At 46.9% G+C, this 20460-nt stretch overlaps 1 protein-coding gene across 7 annotated transcripts in view; it reads left to right on the top strand.

Annotated features, from left to right (window-relative positions):
• LOC122545274 (IQ motif and SEC7 domain-containing protein 1-like) overlaps positions 1-20460 on the top strand; it is a 307064-nt gene that overhangs the window by 178020 nt on the left and 108584 nt on the right. Inside the window, exon 1 of one of the 7 annotated variants that reach the window (XM_087985252.1) lies at positions 15258-15515. The exons of 5 other annotated variants lie outside the window; for them this stretch is intronic. In XM_087985252.1, the coding sequence (XP_087841378.1) occupies positions 15403-15515 (113 nt within the window). In that variant the 5' untranslated portion in view covers positions 15258-15402. Of the gene's footprint in view, positions 1-15257; positions 15516-17046; positions 17192-20460 lie in introns of those variants that run through there. One more of the 7 variants, XM_087985253.1, reaches the window with a different exon arrangement.

Here is a 20460-nt window from a genome sequence, read left to right as displayed (position 1 = left end):
ATATACGCACACAAACACGCACACACACACATGCATACATACACACACATATACACACAGACTCGAACGCACGCACACACTCATGCACGCACACACTCATACACGCACACACATGCACACACACACTCACACGCGCACATACATACACTCACATATATTCTCATAATCGCACATACTCTCTCTCTCACTAATACTCACACACCCACACACACTCACTCATTCTTGTAATCACACACAGTCTGTCACTGTCTCACACACTCTTTCTCACACTTACACTCTCATAATCTCACACACTCTCTCTCATAATCACACACACACACTCTCTCACACACATACTCCCTCACACTCTCACACACAATGTCATACACTCATCACACTCTTACTCTCTCTCACACACACTCACACTCATAATCACACACACGTTCTCTCACACACACACACTCTCAGAATGACACACACACTCTCTCACTATCACACCCACATCTCTCACTGTCACACATAAACACACACACTCTCTCACTGTCTCTCACGCACACACACATTCTCTCACTGTCACATACGCACACACACTCTCTCTCTCACTCAAGTGTGCAGAGGTGGCGGGAGTGAGTGTTGAAGGTGGGGGTCAGTGTGTCAATCGAGTGTGCGGGGGGGTGGGGTTGCTCTGTCCCTGGACTGTGTTGAGCTTCTCGAGTTTTGTTGGAGCTGCCCCCGTCCAGGTCAAGTGGGGCGTATTCCCTCACCCTCCTGACTTGTGCCTTGTCGATGGTGGGACAGGTCTTTGGGGGGAGAGTCAGGAGGAGAGTTACTCGCTGCAGGATTCCCAGCCTCTGACCCGATGGGGGGAGAGTCAGGAGGGGAGTTACTCTCTGCAGGATTCCCAGCCTCTGACCCGATGGTGGGACAGGGCTTTGGGGGGAGAGTCAGGAGGGGAGTTACTCGCTGCAGGACTCCCAGCCTCTGACCTGCTCCTGTAGCCGTTGGATTGATCTGGGGCTGGGTCCCAGCTCAGTTTCTGGTCAATGGTAACCCCCTGGATGTTGATATTGGGGGCTCAGTGATAGTAACACCAGTGAATGTCAAGGGAACGATGGTTAGATTCTCTCTTGTTGGAGATGGTCTCTGCCTAGCACCTACGTCACCCTGTAAGATGAGACCTGGGGAGCCGAGACAGAGAATTACTCAGGAGTTGTTATGGTCTTGGACATTCTTCCTGAAAGGGGAGGGGAAGCAGATTCAATAGGAACTTCCAGAACTTTCAGAGGAAATGGGAAGGTGGGGGTGGGGGATGTGGAATGAGAGGGAAAAGAATTGGGCGTATATGGAGCTGGGGTGTGTATATGGAGCTGGGGTGTGTATATGGAGCTGGGATGTGTATATGGAGTGAGGAGGTGTACATGAAGCTATGATGTGTTTATGGAGCTGGGGTGTGTATATGGAGCTAGGGTGTGTATGTATATGTATCTGGGTGTGTATATGGAGCTAGGGTGTGTATATGATGTTGGGGTGTGATTATGGAGCTGGCGTGTGTATATATGGAGCTAGAGTGTGTATACGGAGCTAGGGTGTGTATATGGAGCTGGGATGTATATATGGAGCTAGAGTGTGTATATAGAGCTAGGGTGTGTATATGGAGCTAGGGTGTGTATATGTATCTGGGTGTGTGTATATATGGAGCTGGGGTGTGTTTATGGAGCTAGGATGTGTATATGGAGCTGGGGTGTGTATATGGAGCTAGGGTGTATATATGGAGCTAGGGTGTATATATGGAGCTGGGGTGTGTATATGGAGCTGGGGTGTGTTTAGGGAGCAGGGATGTGTATATGGAGCTGGGGTGTGTGTATATGGAGCTGGGGTGTGCATATGGAGCTGGGGTGTGTATATGGAGCTGGGGTGTGCATATGGAGCTGGGGTGTGTATATGGAGCTGGGATCTTTATATGGAGCTGGGTGTGTGTATATGGAGCTGGGTGTGTGTATAAAGAGCTGGGTGTGTATATATGGAGCTGGGGTGTGTGTATGGAGCTGGGATGTGTATATGGAGCTGGGGTGTGTCTATATGGAGCTGGGGTGTGTATATATGGAGCTGGGGTGTGTATATGAAGTTGGGGTGTGATTATGGAGCTGGCGTGTGTATATATGGAGCTGGGGTGTGTGCATATGGAACTGGGGTGTGTATATGGAGCTCAGGTGTACGTACAAGGCGTTTGGTTTTGTATACGGGCTGGGATGCCACTGTGGAGATGGTGTGTGCATATATATGGAGCTGAGCTGTGCATATGGAGCTGGGGTGTGTATATGGAGCAGGTGTGTGTGTATATGGAGCTGGGGTGTGGATAAATGGAACTGGGGTGTGTATATGGAGCTCAGGTGTACGTACAAGGCGTTTGGTTTTGTATACGGGCTGGGATGCCACTGTGGAGATGGTGTGTGCATATATATGGAGCTTAACTGTGCATATGGAGCTGGGGTGTGTATATGGAGCAGGTGTGTGTGTATATGGAGCTGGGGTGTGGATAAATGGAGCTGGGGGGTGTATATGGAGCTGGGGTGTGGATAAGGAGCTGCGGGGTGTATATGAAACTGAGGTTTGTATATAGGGTACGGTGTGGGTATATGGCACATGGTGTGTAAATGGAATATCATGCGTGTATATGGCGTACAGTGTGTATATGGAGTACAGTATGTATATGGAGTACGGTGTATGTATATCGTGCACCATGTGTACATGGACTTTGGTGTGTGTATATCGTGTATGGTGTGTATATGGAGTTCGATGTATTTATATGGGTACAGTGTGTATATAGAGTACGATGTGTGTATATGGAGCACGGTGTGTGTATATGGAGTACGGTGCGTGTATATGGAGTACGGTGTATATATGGAGTACGATGTGTGCATATGGAGTACAGTGTGTGTATATGGAGTACAATGTGTGCATATGCAGTACAGTGTGTATATGGAGTACGGTGTGTGTATATGCAGTACAGTGTGTAAATGGAGTACAGTGTATATTTGGATTACGGTGTAAATATGGATTACGGTGTGTATATGGAGTACAGTGTGTGTATATGGAGCATGGTGTGTGTATATGGAGTAGAATGTGTGTATATGGAGTACAGTGTGTGTTTATGGAGCACTGTGTGTGTATATGGAGCATGGCGTGTGTATGGATAACAGTGTGTGTATATGGAGTACAGTGTGTTTATGGAGTATGGTGTGTACATGGAGTATGGTGTGTATATGGAGTACGGTGTGTGTATATGGAATACGGTGTGCGTATATTGAATATGGTGTGTGTATATGGTGTACAGTGTGTGTATATGGAGCATGGTGTGTATATATATGGAGTACAGTGTGTTAATGGAGTACGGTGTGTATATGGAGTAGGGTGTGTTTATGGAGTATGGTGTGTATATGGAGTAGGGTGTGTATGGAGTATGGTGTGTATTCGGAATATGGCGTGTGTATGAAGTACGATGTGTGTATATGGAGTACGATGTGTATTTGGAGTACAGGTTGTGTATGGAGGATGGTGTGTATATAGAGTACGGTGTGTATATGGAGTACGGTATGTATTTGGAGAACGGTGTGTGTATATGGAGTACGGTGTGTATATGGAGTATGGTGTATATATGGAGTACGGTGTTTGTATATAGAGTACGGTGTGTATTTGGAATAAGGTGTGTATATGGAGTACAGTGTGTATATGGAGTACGGTGTGTGTATATGGAGTACAGTGTGTGTATATGGAGTACGGTGTGTAGATGGAGTACGGTGTGTATATGGAGTACGGTGTGTGTATGGAGTACGGTGTGTATATGGAGTACGGTGTGTGTATGGAGTACGGTGTGTATATTGAGTACGGTGTGTATTTGGAGTACGGTGTGTATATGGAGTACGGTGTGTATATGGAGTATGGTGTGTGTATGGAGTATGGTGCGTGTATGGAGTACGGTGTGTATATGGAGTATGGTGTGTGTATGGAGTACGGTGTGTATATGGAGTACGGTGTGTATATGGAGTACGTTGTGTGTATGGAATATGGTGTGTATATGGAGTACTGTGTGTGTATGGAGTACGGTGTGTATATGGAGTACGGTGTGTATATGGAGTACGGTGTGTAAATGGAGTACGGTGTGTATATGGAGTACAGTGTGTAAATGGAGTACGGTGTGTATATGGAGTACAGTGTGTAAATGGAGTACGGTGTGTATATGGAGTACGGTGTGTGTATGGAGTACGGTGTGTATATGGAGTACGGTGTGTACATGGAGTACGGTGTGTATATGGAGTACGGTGTGTGCATGGAGTACTGTGTGTGTATGGAGTACAGTGTGTGTATGGAGTACAGTGTGTATATGGAGTACGGTGTGTGCATGGAGTATTGTGTGTATATGGAGTACGGTGTGTGTATGGATTATGGTGTGTGTATGGAGTACGGTGTGTATATGGAGTACGGTGTGTATTTGAAGTATGGTGTGTATATGGAGTACGGTGTGTGTATGGAGTACGGTGTGTATATGGAGTACAGTGTGTATATGGAGTACGGTGTGTAAATGGAGTACGGTGTGTATATGGAGTACGGTGTGTGTATGGAGTACGGTGTGTATATGGAGTACGGTGTGTACATGGAGTACGGTGTGTATATGGAGTACGGTGTGTGTATGGAGTACGGTGTGTATATGGAGTACGGTGTGTATATGGAGTACGGTGTGTATATGGAGTACGGTGTGTACATGGAGTACGGTGTGTATATGGAGTACGGTGTGTATATGGAGTACGGTGTGTGCATGGAGTATTGTGTGTATATGGAGTACGGTGTGTGTATGGATTATGGTGTGTGTATGGAGTACGGTGTGTATATGGAGTACGGTGTGTATTTGAAGTATGGTGTGTATATGGAGTACGGTGTGTGTATGGAGTACGGTGTGTATATGGAGTACAGTGTGTATATGGAGTACGGTGTGTATATGGAGTACGGTGTGTATATGGAGTACGGTGTGTATATGGAGTACGGTGTGTGTATGGAGTACGGTGTGTGTATGGAGTACGACGTGTATATGGAGTACTGTGTGTATATGGAGTACAGTGTGTATATGGAGTACGGTGTGTATATGGAGTACGGTGTGTGTATGGAGTACGACGTGTATATGGAGTACTGTGTGTATATGGAGTACGGTGTGTATATGGAGTACGGTGTGTATATGGAGTACGGTGTGTGTATGGAGTACGGTGTGTGTATGGAGTACGACGTGTATATGGAGTACTGTGTGTATATGGAGTACGGTGTGTATTTGGAGTACGGTGTGTATATGGAGTACGGTGTGTATTTGGAGTACGGTGTGTATATGGAGTACGGTGTGTATATGGAGTACGGTGTGTATTTGGAGTACGGTGTGTATATGGAGTACGGTGTGTATTTGGAGTACGGTGTGTATATGGAGTACGGTGTGTGTATGGAATACAGTGTGTGTATGGAGTACGGTGTGTATATGGAGTACAGTGTGTTTATGGAGTATGGTGTGTACATGGAGTATGGTGTGTATATGGAGTACGGTGTGTGTATATGGAATACGGTGTGCGTATATTGAATATGGTGTGTGTATATGGTGTACAGTGTGTGTATATGGAGCATGGTGTGTATATATATGGAGTACAGTGTGTTAATGGAGTACGGTGTGTATATGGAGTAGGGTGTGTTTATGGAGTATGGTGTGTATATGGAGTAGGGTGTGTATGGAGTATGGTGTGTATTCGGAATATGGCGTGTGTATGAAGTACGATGTGTGTATATGGAGTACGATGTGTATTTGGAGTACAGGTTGTGTATGGAGGATGGTGTGTATATAGAGTACGGTGTGTATATGGAGTACGGTATGTATTTGGAGAACGGTGTGTGTATATGGAGTACGGTGTGTATATGGAGTATGGTGTATATATGGAGTACGGTGTTTGTATATAGAGTACGGTGTGTATTTGGAATAAGGTGTGTATATGGAGTACAGTGTGTATATGGAGTACGGTGTGTGTATATGGAGTACAGTGTGTGTATATGGAGTACGGTGTGTAGATGGAGTACGGTGTGTATATGGAGTACGGTGTGTGTATGGAGTACGGTGTGTATATGGAGTACGGTGTGTGTATGGAGTACGGTGTGTATATTGAGTACGGTGTGTATTTGGAGTACGGTGTGTATATGGAGTACGGTGTGTATATGGAGTATGGTGCGTGTATGGAGTACGGTGTGTATATGGAGTATGGTGTGTGTATGGAGTACGGTGTGTATATGGAGTACGGTGTGTATATGGAGTACGTTGTGTGTATGGAATATGGTGTGTATATGGAGTACTGTGTGTGTATGGAGTACGGTGTGTATATGGAGTACGGTGTGTATATGGAGTACGGTGTGTAAATGGAGTACGGTGTGTATATGGAGTACAGTGTGTAAATGGAGTACGGTGTGTATATGGAGTACAGTGTGTAAATGGAGTACGGTGTGTATATGGAGTACGGTGTGTGTATGGAGTACGGTGTGTATATGGAGTACGGTGTGTACATGGAGTACGGTGTGTATATGGAGTACGGTGTGTATATGGAGTACGGTGTGTGCATGGAGTACAGTGTGTGTATGGAGTACAGTGTGTATATGGAGTACGGTGTGTGCATGGAGTATTGTGTGTATATGGAGTACGGTGTGTGTATGGATTATGGTGTGTGTATGGAGTACGGTGTGTATATGGAGTACGGTGTGTATTTGAAGTATGGTGTGTATATGGAGTACGGTGTGTGTATGGAGTACGGTGTGTATATGGAGTACAGTGTGTATATGGAGTACGGTGTGTAAATGGAGTACGGTGTGTATATGGAGTACGGTGTGTGTATGGAGTACGGTGTGTATATGGAGTACGGTGTGTACATGGAGTACGGTGTGTATATGGAGTACGGTGTGTGTATGGAGTACGGTGTGTATATGGAGTACGGTGTGTATATGGAGTACGGTGTGTACATGGAGTACGGTGTGTATATGGAGTACGGTGTGTATATGGAGTACGGTGTGTGCATGGAGTATTGTGTGTATATGGAGTACGGTGTGTGTATGGATTATGGTGTGTGTATGGAGTACGGTGTGTATATGGAGTACGGTGTGTATTTGAAGTATGGTGTGTATATGGAGTACGGTGTGTGTATGGAGTACGGTGTGTATATGGAGTACAGTGTGTATATGGAGTACGGTGTGTATATGGAGTACGGTGTGTATATGGAGTACAGTGTGTATATGGAGTACGGTGTGTATATGGAGTACGGTGTGTATATGGAGTACGGTGTGTGTATGGAGTACGACGTGTATATGGAGTACTGTGTGTATATGGAGTACAGTGTGTATATGGAGTACGGTGTGTATATGGAGTACGGTGTGTGTATGGAGTACGACGTGTATATGGAGTACTGTGTGTATATGGAGTACGGTGTGTATATGGAGTACGGTGTGTATATGGAGTACGGTGTGTGTATGGAGTACGGTGTGTGTATGGAGTACGACGTGTATATGGAGTACTGTGTGTATATGGAGTACGGTGTGTATTTGGAGTACGGTGTGTATATGGAGTACGGTGTGTATTTGGAGTACGGTGTGTATATGGAGTACGGTGTGTATATGGAGTACGGTGTGTATTTGGAGTACGGTGTGTATATGGAGTACGGTGTGTATTTGGAGTACGGTGTGTATATGGAGTACGGTGTGTGTATGGAGTACAGTGTGTATATGGAGTACGGTGTGTGTATGGAATACAGTGTGTGTATGGAGTACGGTGTGTATATGGAGTACAGTGTGTATATGGAGTACGGTGTGTATATGGAGTACGGTGTGTATATGGAGTAAGGTGTGTATTTGGAGTACGGTGTGTATTTGGAGTACGGTGTGTATATGGAGTACGGTGTGTATTTGGAGTACGGTGTGTATATGGAGTACGGTGTGTATTTGGAGTACGGTGTGTATATGGAGTACGGTGTGTATGGAGTACGGTGTGTATTTGGAGTACGGTGTGTATATGGAGTACGGTGTGTATTTGGAGTACGGTGTGTATATGGAGTACGGTGTGTATGGAGTACGGTGTGTATTTGGAGTACGGTGTGTATATGGAGTACGGTGTGTATTTGGAGTACGGTGTGTATATGGAGTACGGTGTGTATATGGAGTACGGTGTGTATTTGGAGTACGGTGTGTATATGGAGTACGGTGTGTATTTGGAGTACGGTGTGTATATGGAGTACTGTGTGTGTATGGAGTACGGTGTGTATATGGAATACAGTGTGTGTATGGAGTACGGTGTGTATATGGAGTACGGTGTCTGCATAGAGTACGGTGTGTATATGGAGTAAGGTGTGTATTTGGAGTACGGTGTGTATATGGAGTACGGTGTGTATATGGAGTACGGTGTGTATTTGGAGTACGGTGTGTGTATGGAGTACGGTGTGTGTATGGAGTACGACGTGTATATGGAGTACTGTGTGTATATGGAGTACGGTGTGTATTTGGAGTACGGTGTGTATATGGAGTACGGTGTGTATTTGGAGTACGGTGTGTATATGGAGTACGGTGTGTATATGGAGTACGGTGTGTATTTGGAGTACGGTGTGTATATGGAGTACGGTGTGTATTTGGAGTACGGTGTGTATATGGAGTACGGTGTGTGTATGGAGTACAGTGTGTATATGGAGTACGGTGTGTGTATGGAATACAGTGTGTGTATGGAGTACGGTGTGTATATGGAGTACAGTGTGTATATGGAGTACGGTGTGTATATGGAGTACGGTGTGTATATGGAGTAAGGTGTGTATTTGGAGTACGGTGTGTATTTGGAGTACGGTGTGTATATGGAGTACGGTGTGTATTTGGAGTACGGTGTGTATATGGAGTACGGTGTGTATTTGGAGTACGGTGTGTATATGGAGTACGGTGTGTGTATGGAGTACGGTGTGTGTATGGAGTAGGTGTGTATATGGAATACAGTGTGTGTATGGAGTACGGTGTGTATTTGGAGTACGGTGTGTATATGGAGTACGGTGTGTATTTGGAGTACGGTGTGTATATGGAGTACGGTGTGTATGGAGTACGGTGTGTATTTGGAGTACGGTGTGTATATGGAGTACGGTGTGTATTTGGAGTACGGTGTGTATATGGAGTACGGTGTGTATATGGAGTACGGTGTGTATTTGGAGTACGGTGTGTATATGGAGTACGGTGTGTATTTGGAGTACGGTGTGTATATGGAGTACTGTGTGTGTATGGAGTACGGTGTGTATATGGAATACAGTGTGTGTATGGAGTACGGTGTGTATATGGAGTACGGTGTCTGCATAGAGTACGGTGTGTATATGGAGTAAGGTGTGTATTTGGAGTACGGTGTGTATATGGAGTACGGTGTGTATATGGAGTACGGTGTGTATTTGGAGTACGGTGTGTATATGGAGTACGGTGTGTATTTGGAGTACGGTGTGTATATGGAGTACGGTGTGTATTTGGAGTACGGTGTGTGCATAGAGTACGGTGTGTATATGGAGTACGGTGTCTGCATAGAGTACGGTGTGTATATGGAGTACGGTGTGTATTTGGAGTACGGTGTGTATATGGAGTACGGTGTGTATATGGAGTACGGTGTGTATTTGGAGTACGGTGTGTATATGGAGTACGGTGTGTATTTGGAGTACGGTGTGTATATGGAGTACTGTGTGTGTATGGAGTACGGTGTGTATATGGAATACAGTGTGTGTATGGAGTACGGTGTGTATATGGAGTACGGTGTCTGCATAGAGTACGGTGTGTATATGGAGTAAGGTGTGTATTTGGAGTACGGTGTGTATATGGAGTACGGTGTGTATATGGAGTACGGTGTGTATTTGGAGTACGGTGTGTATATGGAGTACGGTGTGTATTTGGAGTACGGTGTGTATATGGAGTACGGTGTGTATTTGGAGTACGGTGTGTGCATAGAGTACGGTGTGTATATGGAGTACGGTGTCTGCATAGAGTACGGTGTGTATATGGAGTAAGGTGTGTATTTGGAGTACGGTGTGTATATGGAGTACGGTGTGTATATGGAGTACGGTGTGTATTTGGAGTACGGTGTGTATATGGAGTACGGTGTGTATTTGGAGTACGGTGTGTATATGGAGTACGGTGTGTATATGGAGTACGGTGTGTGTATATGGAGTACGGTGTGTATATGGAGTACAGTGTGTATATGGAGTACGGTGTGTGTATGGAATACAGTGTGTGTATGGAGTACGGTGTGTATATGGAGTACGGTGTGTATATGGAGTACGGTGTGTATTTGGAGTACGGTGTGTATATGGAGTACGGTGTGTATTTGGAGTACGGTGTGTATATGGAGTACGGTGTGTGTATATGGAGTACGGTGTGTATATGGAGTACAGTGTGTATATGGAGTACGGTGTGTGTATGGAATACAGTGTGTGTATGGAGTACGGTGTGTATATGGAGTACAGTGTGTATATGGAGTACGGTGTGTATTTGGAGTACGGTGTGTATATGGAGTACGGTGTGTATTTGGAGTACGGTGTGTATATGGAGTACGGTGTGTATATGGAGTACGGTGTGTATTTGGAGTACGGTGTGTATATGGAGTACGATGTGTATTTGGAGTACGGTGTGTATATGGAGTACGGTGTGTGTATATGGAGTACGGTGTGTATATGGAGTACAGTGTGTATATGGAGTACGGTGTGTGTATGGAATACAGTGTGTGTATGGAGTACGGTGTGTATATGGAGTACAGTGTGTATATGGAGTACGGTGTGTATATGGAGTACGGTGTGTATATGGAGTAAGGTGTGTATTTGGAGTACGGTGTGTATTTGGAGTACGGTGTGTATATGGAGTACGGTGTGTATTTGGAGTACGGTGTGTATATGGAGTACGGTGTGTATTTGGAGTACGGTGTGTGTATGGATTATGGTGTGTGTATGGAGTACGGTGTGTATATGGAGTACGGTGTGTATTTGAAGTATGGTGTGTATATGGAGTACGGTGTGTGTATGGAGTACGGTGTGTATATGGAGTACAGTGTGTATATGGAGTACGGTGTGTAAATGGAGTACGGTGTGTATATGGAGTACGGTGTGTGTATGGAGTACGGTGTGTATATGGAGTACGGTGTGTATTTGGAGTACGGTGTGTATATGGAGTACGGTGTGTATATGGAGTACGGTGTGTATTTGGAGTACGGTGTGTATATGGAGTACGGTGTGTATTTGGAGTACGGTGTGTATATGGAGTACTGTGTGTGTATGGAGTACGGTGTGTATATGGAATACAGTGTGTGTATGGAGTACGGTGTGTATATGGAGTACGGTGTCTGCATAGAGTACGGTGTGTATATGGAGTAAGGTGTGTATTTGGAGTACAGTGTGTATATGGAGTACGGTGTGTGTATGGAGTACGGCGTGTATATGGAGTACTGTGTGTATATGGAGTACGGTGTGTATTTGGAGTACGGTGTGTATATGGAGTACGGTGTGTATTTGGAGTATGGTGTGTATATGGAGTACTGTGTTTGTATGGAGTACGGTGTGTATATGGAGTACGGTGTGTATATGGAGTACGGTGTGTATTTGGAGTACGGTGTGTATTTGGAGTACGGTGTGTATTTGGAGTACGGTGTGTGTATGGAGTACGGTGTGTATATGGAGTACGGTGTGTGCATAGAGTACGGTGTGTATTTGGAGTACGGTGTGTATATGGAGTACGGTGTGTATTTGGAGTACGGTGTGTGTATGGAGTACGGTGTGTATATGGAATACAGTGTGTGTATGGAGTACGGTGTGTATATGGAGTACGGTGTGTGCATAGAGTACGGTGTGTATATGGAGTAAGGTGTGTATTTGGAGTACAGTGTGTATATGGAGTACGGTGTGTGCATGGAGTATGCTGTGTATATGGAGTACGGTGTGTATTTGGAATACGGTGTGTATATGGAGTACGGTGTGTATATGGAGTACTGTGTGTATTTGGAGTACGGTGTGTATATGGAGTATGGTGTGTGCATGGAGTACGGTGTGTATATGGAGTACGGTGTGTATATGGAGTACGGTGTGTATATGGAGTACGGTATGTGTGTGGAGTACGGTGTGTATATGGAATACGGTGTGTATATAGAGTACGATGTGTATATGGAGTACGGTGTGTATATGGAGTACTGTGTGTGTGTGGAGTACGGTGTGTATATGGAATACGGTGTGTATTTTGAGTATGGTGTGTATATGGAGTGTGGTGTGTATTTGGAGTACGGTGTGTATATGGAGTACGGTGTGTGTATGGAGTACGGTGTGTATATGGAGTATGGTATGTATATGGAATACGGTGTGTGTATGGAGTACGGTGTGTGTATGGAGTACGGTGTGTGTATGGATTACAGTGTGTGTATTTGGAGTATGGTGTGTATATGGAGTACGGTGTGTATATAGAGTACGGTGTGTATATGGAGTACGGTGTGTGCATAGAGTACGGTGTGTATATAGAGTACGGTGTGTATATGGAGTACTGTGTGTATTTGGAGTACAGTGTGTGCATAGAGTACGGTGTGTATATAGAGTACGGTGTGTATATGGAGTACAGTGTGTGCATAGAGTACGGTGTGTATATAGAGTACGGTGTGTGTATGGAGTACGGTGTGTATATGGAGTACAGTGTGTATATGGAGTACGGTGTGTATATGGAGTACGGTGTGTATATGGAGTAAGGTGTGTATTTGGAGTACGGTGTGTATTTGGAGTACGGTGTGTATATGGAGTACGGTGTGTATTTGGAGTACGGTGTGTATATGGAGTACGGTGTGTATTTGGAGTACGGTGTGTGTATGGATTATGGTGTGTGTATGGAGTACGGTGTGTATATGGAGTACGGTGTGTATTTGAAGTATGGTGTGTATATGGAGTACAGTGTGTATATGGAGTACGGTGTGTGTATGGAGTACGGTGTGTATATGGAGTACAGTGTGTATATGGAGTACGGTGTGTAAATGGAGTACGGTGTGTATATGGAGTACGGTGTGTATATGGAGTACGGTGTGTATATGGAGTATGGTGTGTATATGGAGTACGGTGTGTGTATGGAGTACGGTGTGTGTATGGAGTACGATGTGTATATGGAGTACGGTGTGTATATGGAGTATTGTGTGTGTGTGGGGTACGGTGTGTATATGGAATACGGTGTGTATTTTGAGTATGGTGTGTATATGGAGTATGGTGTGTATATGGAGTACGGTGTGTATATGGAGTACGGTGTGTATATGGAGTATGGTGTGTATATGGAGTACGGTGTGTGTATGGAGTACGTTGTGTATATGGAGTACGGTGGGTGTATGGAGTACGGTGTGTGTATGGATTACAGTGTGTGTATATGGAGTACGGTGTGTATATGGAGTACAGTGTGTAAATGGAGTACGGTGTGTATTTGGAGTACGGTGTGTATATGGAGTACAGTGTGTATATGGAGTATGGTGTGTATATGGAGTACGGTGTGTGTATGGAGTACGTTGTGTATATGGAGTACGGTGTGTGTATGGAGTACGGTGTGTGTATGGATTACAGTGTGTGTATATGGAGTACGGTGTGTACATGGAGTACGGTGTGTATTTGGAGTACGGTGTGTATATGGAGTACGGTGTGTATATGGAGTACGGTGTGTGTATGGAGTACGTTGTGTATATGGAGTACGGTGTGTGTATGGAGTACGGTGTGTATATGGAGTACGGTGTGTATATGGAGTACGGTGTGTATATGGAGTATGGTGTGTATATGGAGTACTGTGTGTATATGGAGTACGGTGTGTATATGGAGTACGGTGTGTGTATGGAGTACGTTGTGTATATGGAGTACGGTGTGTATTTGGAGTACGGTGTGTGTATGGATTACAGTGTGTAAATGGAGTACGGTGTGTATATGGAGTACTGTGTGTGTATGGAGTACGGTGTGTATATGGAGTACGGTGTGTATTTGGAGTACGGTGTGTATATGGAGTACGGTGTGTATATGGAGTACTGTGTGTGTATGGAGTACGGTGTGTATATGGAGTACGGTGTGTATATGGAGTACGGTGTGTATATGGAGTATGGTGTGTATATGGAGTACGGTGTGTGTATGGAGTACGGTGTGTATATGGAGTACGGTGTGTATATGGAGTATGGTGTGTATATGGAGTACGGTGTGTATATGGAGTACGGTGTGTATTTGGAGTACGGTGTGTATATGGAGTACGGTGTGTATATGGAGTACAGTGTGTAAATGGAGTACGGTGTGTATATGGAGTACTGTGTGTGTATGGAGTACGGTGTGTATATGGAGTACTGTGTGTGTATGGAGTACGGTGTGTATATGGAGTACGGTGTGTATATGGAGTACGGTGTGTATTTGGAGTACGGTGTGTATATGGAGTACAGTGTGTAAATGGAGTACGGTGTGTATATGGAGTACTGTGTGTGTATGGAGTACGGTGTGTATATGGAGTACGGTGTGTGTATGGAGTACGGTGTGTAAATGGAGTACGGTGTGTGTAAATGGAGTACGGTGTGTGTAAATGGAGTACGGTGTGTATTTGGAGTACGGTGTGTATATGGAGTACAGTGTGTAAATGGAGTACGGTGTGTATATGGAGTACGGTGTGTATTTGGAGTACGGTGTGTATATGGAGTACGGTGTGTGTATGGAGTACGGTGTGTATATGGAGTACGGTGTGTATATGGAGTACAGTGTGTATATGGAGTACGGTGTGTGTATGGAGTACGGTGTGTATATGGAGTACTGTGTGTATATGGAGTACAGTGTGTAAATGGAGTACGGTGTGTATATGGAGTACGGTGTGTATTTGGAGTACAGTGTGTATATGGAGTACGGTGTGTGTATGGAGTACGGTGTGTATATGGAGTACGGTGTGTATATGGAGTACAGTGTGTATATGGAGTACGGTGTGTGTATGGAGTACGGTGTGTATATGGAGTACGGTGTGTATATGGAGTACAGTGTGTAAATGGAGTACGGTGTGTATATGGAGTACGGTGTGTGTATGGAGTACGGTGTGTACACGGCCCTCTGTCGGTCCTGTCTGCTCCCTCCCCCAGTGGTTTGAGCCTCAGGCCTGTGTGGGGAGGTGTTGCAAGGTGCGGTCAGGGCTGGACTTGCTGAGCACAGATTGGCTCCTGTGCCCAGATGGACTGCTGACTGGGTTTTCCTGGGGAGGTTCCTGACCCAGGGGAATTTGTTTACATTCTCGTTCAGAAGTTAGACTCTGTCCGTACCTCCCTTGCTGTCCCTGGAGATCGGTGTCATTCCCTGAGGGGCAGGGGGGGAACGAGGTTCTCACCTCTTATACCACCCCCCCCCACCCATGGCCCGTCTCAGCATGCCGTCCTTCAGCTCGGCGCTGGAGAGGGCTGTCAGCCTGGGAAGTAGCAGCAGAATACGGAAGCTGAAAGCTGCCAGCCAGGCCTTCCTCAACACGTAGGTGTCGGGGGGTAGGTGGGGGGAGGTGGTTACGCTGGGAAAGGTCCCTACACTCTCTGTGTGTGGATGGCTGCAGGGCATTGTGGGGTGGAGAGAGACAGTGACAGAGGGATAGAGAAAGAGAAACTGGGAGAGATAGAGGGTGGTGATAGGGAAAGAGAGAAACAGGCAGAGAGAGAGAGGGATAGGGAAAGAGAGAAACGGGGAGAGAGAGAGGGATAGGGAAAGAGAGAAACGGGGAGAGAGAGGGGGATAGGGAAAGAGAGAAACGGGGAGAGAGAGAGGGATAGGGAAAGAGAGAAACGGGGAGAGAGAGAGGGATAGGAAAAGAGAGAAACAGGGAGAGAGAGAGGGATAGGGAAAGAGAGAAACGGGGAGAGAGAGAGGGATAGGGAAAGAGAGAAACGGGGGGAGAGAGGGATAGGGAAAGAGAGAAACGGGGGGAGAGAGGGATAGGGAAAGAGAGAATCGGGGAGAGAGAAAGGGATAGGGAAAGAGAAACGGGGAGAGAGAGGGATAGGGAAAGAGAGAAACGGGGAGAGAGAGAGGGATAGGGAAAGAGAGAAACGGGGGGAGAGAGGGATAGGGAAAGAGAGAAACGGGGAGAGAGAGAGGGATAGGGAAAGAGAGAAATGGAGGGAGAGAGGGATAGGGAAAGAGAGAAACGGGGAGAGAGAGAGGGATAGGGAAAGAGAGAAATGGGGAGAGAGAGAGGGATAGGGAAAGAGAGAAATGGAGAGAGAGGGATAGGGAAAGAGAAATGGAGAGAGAGGGATAGGGAAAGAGAGAAACGGGGAGAGAGAGGGATAGGGAAAGAGAGAAACGGGGAGAGAGAGAGGGATAGGGAAAGAGAGAAATGGGGAGAGAGAGAGGGATAGGGAAAGAGAGAAACGGGGAGAGAGAGGGAGAGGGAAAGAGAGAAACAGGGAGAGAGAGAGGGATAGGGAAAGAGAGAAACGGGGAGAGAGAGGGATAGGGAAAGAGAGAAATGGAGAGAGAGGGATAGGGAAAGAGAGAAATGGAGAGAGAGGGATAGGGAAAGAGAGAAACGGGGAGAAAGAGAGGGATAGGGAAAGAGAGAAATGGAGAGAGAGGGATAGGGGAGAGAGAGGGATAGGGGAGAGAGGGGGATAGGGAAAGAGAGAAACGGGGAGAGAGAGGGATAGGGAAAGAGAGAAACGGGGAGAGAGAGAGGGATAGGGAAAGAGAGAAATGGAGAGAGAGAGGGATAGGGAAAGAGAGAAACGGGGAGAGAGAGAGGGATAGGGAAAGAGAGAAACGGGGAGAGAGAGAGGGATAGGGAAAGAGAGAAACGGGGAGAGAGAGGGATAGGGAAAGAGAGAAACGGAGAGAGAGGGATCGGGAAAGAGACAAATGGGGAGAGAGTGGGATAGGGAAAGAGAGAAATGGAGAGAGAGGGATGGGGAGAGAGAGGGATAGGGAAAGTGAGAAACAGGCAGAGCGAGAGAGGGGTGATAGGGAAGGAGAGAAACGTGGGGGGATCTGGGAGAGGAGAAAGTGAGGTCTGCAGATGCTGGAGATCAAAGTTGAAACTTTATTGCTGGAACAGCACAGCAGGTCAGGCAGCATCCAGGGAACAGGAGATTCGACGTTTCGGGCACAGGCCCTTCTTCAGGAATGAGCAGAGAGTGTTCAGCAGGAGAAGATAAAAGGTAGGGAGGAGGGACTTGGAGGAGGGGAGTTGGAAAGAGGTCAAGGTGAGGGTGATAGGTCGGAGTAGGATGGAGGCGGAGAGGTCAAGAAGAAGACTGCAGGTCAGGAAGGCGGTGCCGGGCTGGAGGGATTCGGCTGAGACAAGGTGGGGGGAGGGGGGATGAAGAAACTGGTGAAGTCCAAGTTCATCCCCTGTGGTTGGAGGGTTCCCAGTCGGAAGATAAGACGCTCCTCCTCCGACCGTCGCGTTGTTGTGGTTTGGCGGTGGATGAGTCCAATGACCTGCATATCCTCGGTGGAGTGGGAGGGGGAGTTGAAATGCTGTGCTACAGGTTGGTTGGGTTGGTTCGTCCGGGTGGCCCAGAGGTGCTCCCTGAATCGCTCCGCAAGTAGGCGGCCTGTCTCCCCAATATAGAGGAGGCCACACCGGCTGCAGCGGATGCAGTAGATGATGTGGGTGGAGGTGCAGGTGAATCTGTGGCGGATATGGAAGTTTCCCTTGGGGCCTTGGAGGGAGGTGAGGGGGGAGGTGTGGGCGCAAGTGTTGCACCTCCTGCGGTTGCAAGGGAAGGTGCCGGGAGTGGAGGTTGGGTCGGTGGGGGGTGTGGATCTGACAAGGGAGTCGCGGAGGGAGTGGTCTCTACGGAAAGCTGATAGGGGAGGGGAGGGAAATATATCCTTGGTGCTGGGGTCTGTTTGGAGGTGGTGGAAGTGACGGCGGATGATGCGCTGTACATGGAGATTGGTGGGGTGGTAGGTGAGGACCAGTGGGGTTCTGTCCTGGTGGCGGTTGGAGGGGCGGGGCTCAAGGGTGGAGGAGCGGGAAGTGGAGGAGATGCGGTGGAGGGCACCGTCGACCACGTCGGGGGGGAAATTGCGGTCCTTGAAGAAGGAGGCCATCTGTGTTGTACGTATTTTGAACTGGTCCTCCTGGGAGCAGATGCGGCGGAGACGAAGGAATTGGGAGAATGGGATGGCGTTTTTACAGGGGGCAGGATGGGAGGAGGTGTAGTCCAGGTAGCTGTGGGAGTCGGTAGATCTGGGAGAGAGAGACAGAGAGACATAGGGAATGAGAGAAACTGGGAGAGAGAGAGAGAGACATACACACAAGGACAGGGAGGCAGATAGGGGGAGAGAGAAAGAGAGAGAGATAAAACATAAACACAGAAGAGCAGGGGGGATGAGGGAGAGCGAGACAGAGAGTGAAAAGGACAGAGAGAAAGACACACACAGATAAAAAAGGACGGAGAGAGATAGGAGCAATGAGAGAGACGGACAGACAGAGAGAGACACACATACACACAAGGACAAGGAGAGAGATAGGAGCCGCGAGAGAGACAGACAGAGAGAAAGACACATACATACACACAAGGACAAGGAGAGAGATAGGAGCAGCGAGAGAGACGGACAGACAGAGAGAGACACACATACACACAAGGACAAGGAGAGAGATAGGAGCCGCGAGAGAGACAGACAGAGAGAGGGAAAAGGACAGAGAGAGAGACACACATACACACAAGGACATGGAGAGAGATAGGAGCAGCGAGAGAGACGGACAGACAGAGAGAGACACACATACACACAAGGACAAGGAGAGAGATAGGAGCCGCGAGAGAGACAGACAGAGAGAAAGACACATACATACACACAAGGACAAGGAGAGAGATAGGAGCAGCGAGAGAGACGGACAGACAGAGAGAGACACACATGCACACAAGGACAAGGAGAGAGATAGGAGCCGCGAGAGAGACAGACAGAGAGAGGGAAAAGGACAGAGAGAGAGACACACATACACATAAGGACATGGAGAGAGATAGGAGCAGCGAGAGAGACGGACAGAAAGAGAGAGACACACATACACACAAGGACAAGGAGAGAGATAGGAGCCGCGAGAGAGACAGACAGAGAGAGGGAAAAGGACAGAGAGAGAGACACACATACACACAAGGACATGGAGAGAGATAGGAGCAGCGAGAGAGACGGACAGAAAGAGAGAGACACACATACACACAAGGATAGGGAGGATAATTGGTGGGAGGAGAGAGACAGAGAGACAGACTGAGAGAGAGAGAAGAACATATAGAGAAAAGGACAGAGGAAGAGAGAGACACATACACACAAGGAGGAGAGTTGGGGAGAGAGAAGGAAGGCAATAAATAGGGAAAAGAGCAGAGAGAGAAACACAAGAACAGTGGGTGGAGAGGGGGAGAGAAAGAGGGGGACAGAAAGGGACAGTGAAAGTAAGAGACAAGGACAGACAGAGAGTGACAGAAAGACACACAGGGAAAGAGAGAGAGGCAGAAAAGAAGACAAATACAGAGAGAAAGATACAGAGAGAAACATAGAGAGAGAAAAACACACACACACACGTGGACAGAGAGGGGACGAGGAAGAGAATCAGAGGAAGGGACAGAGAGGGGCTGATGCTGAATGTGTATCAGATGGGTGTCACAAAAACAGGAAGGCAGGTTATTGTTAGAGACAGAAGGAGAGAGAGAGACAGAGGGATTTGGAGGGAGAGAAAACAAAGGCAATCGAGGGAGTGAGACTGAGGGAGAGAGAGAATCAAAGAGTGCGCGAGAGTGAGTGAGAGAGAGAGAGGGGGGGCTTAGCGCTGGGGAGGGATATTGGTCAACATGAGACTGCAGGGCTGGGACAGAGGTAGAAATAGGAAGGGAAACTGAAGCTGAGAGAGACTGAAAGCAGTTTCAGTCAGAACTCACAAAAGCTGGGGCTAGGATAAATATCGAAGGGGGAGGAGTGAGAGGGAGGTAGAGCATGGGACTAATTGATCATTCCTAGAACTAGCACACGCCTGTGGGGTCAAGTGGCTTCGTGCATTACTGTATGAGATGGCGTGCCAAACTGCGAGTCCCTGCCAAATAACTTTTGGAGTTTTTTTTGTTCTGGCTTCCTGTATGTTTCATCGCAACTTGGGCAGTTTGGCAAGATCCTAGACCTGATATTTCAGCCCTCGACATTGGCAACAGCCTGACAGGCCTAGAGTGGAGGCCTCATTTCGGTTTTGGACAGGGAAAAATATAGTCAGTCCCAGGCCGAGTGGCATTATCATGGGACTGTTAACCCAGAGACCTGGGTAATGTTCGAGGGACCCAGGTTCAAGTCCTGCCACAGCAGACAGTGGAACTTGCAAGCAACTGAAAAACAAATCTGGAATTAAGAGCGGATGGTGAATGCATGGTTGATTGTTGGGAAAAACCCATCTGGTTCACTAATGTCCTTTAGGGAAGGAAACTGCCTTCCTTAC

Source organism: Chiloscyllium plagiosum, unplaced genomic scaffold (assembly GCF_037043375.1).
Source record: "Chiloscyllium plagiosum isolate Xiang-an unplaced genomic scaffold, Cpla_swu_hap1 HiC_scaffold_51, whole genome shotgun sequence".
NCBI lineage: Eukaryota > Metazoa > Chordata > Chondrichthyes > Orectolobiformes > Hemiscylliidae > Chiloscyllium > Chiloscyllium plagiosum.
Note: the sequence above shows the minus strand (reverse complement) of the source record. Positions and strands in the feature narration are given on the sequence as shown.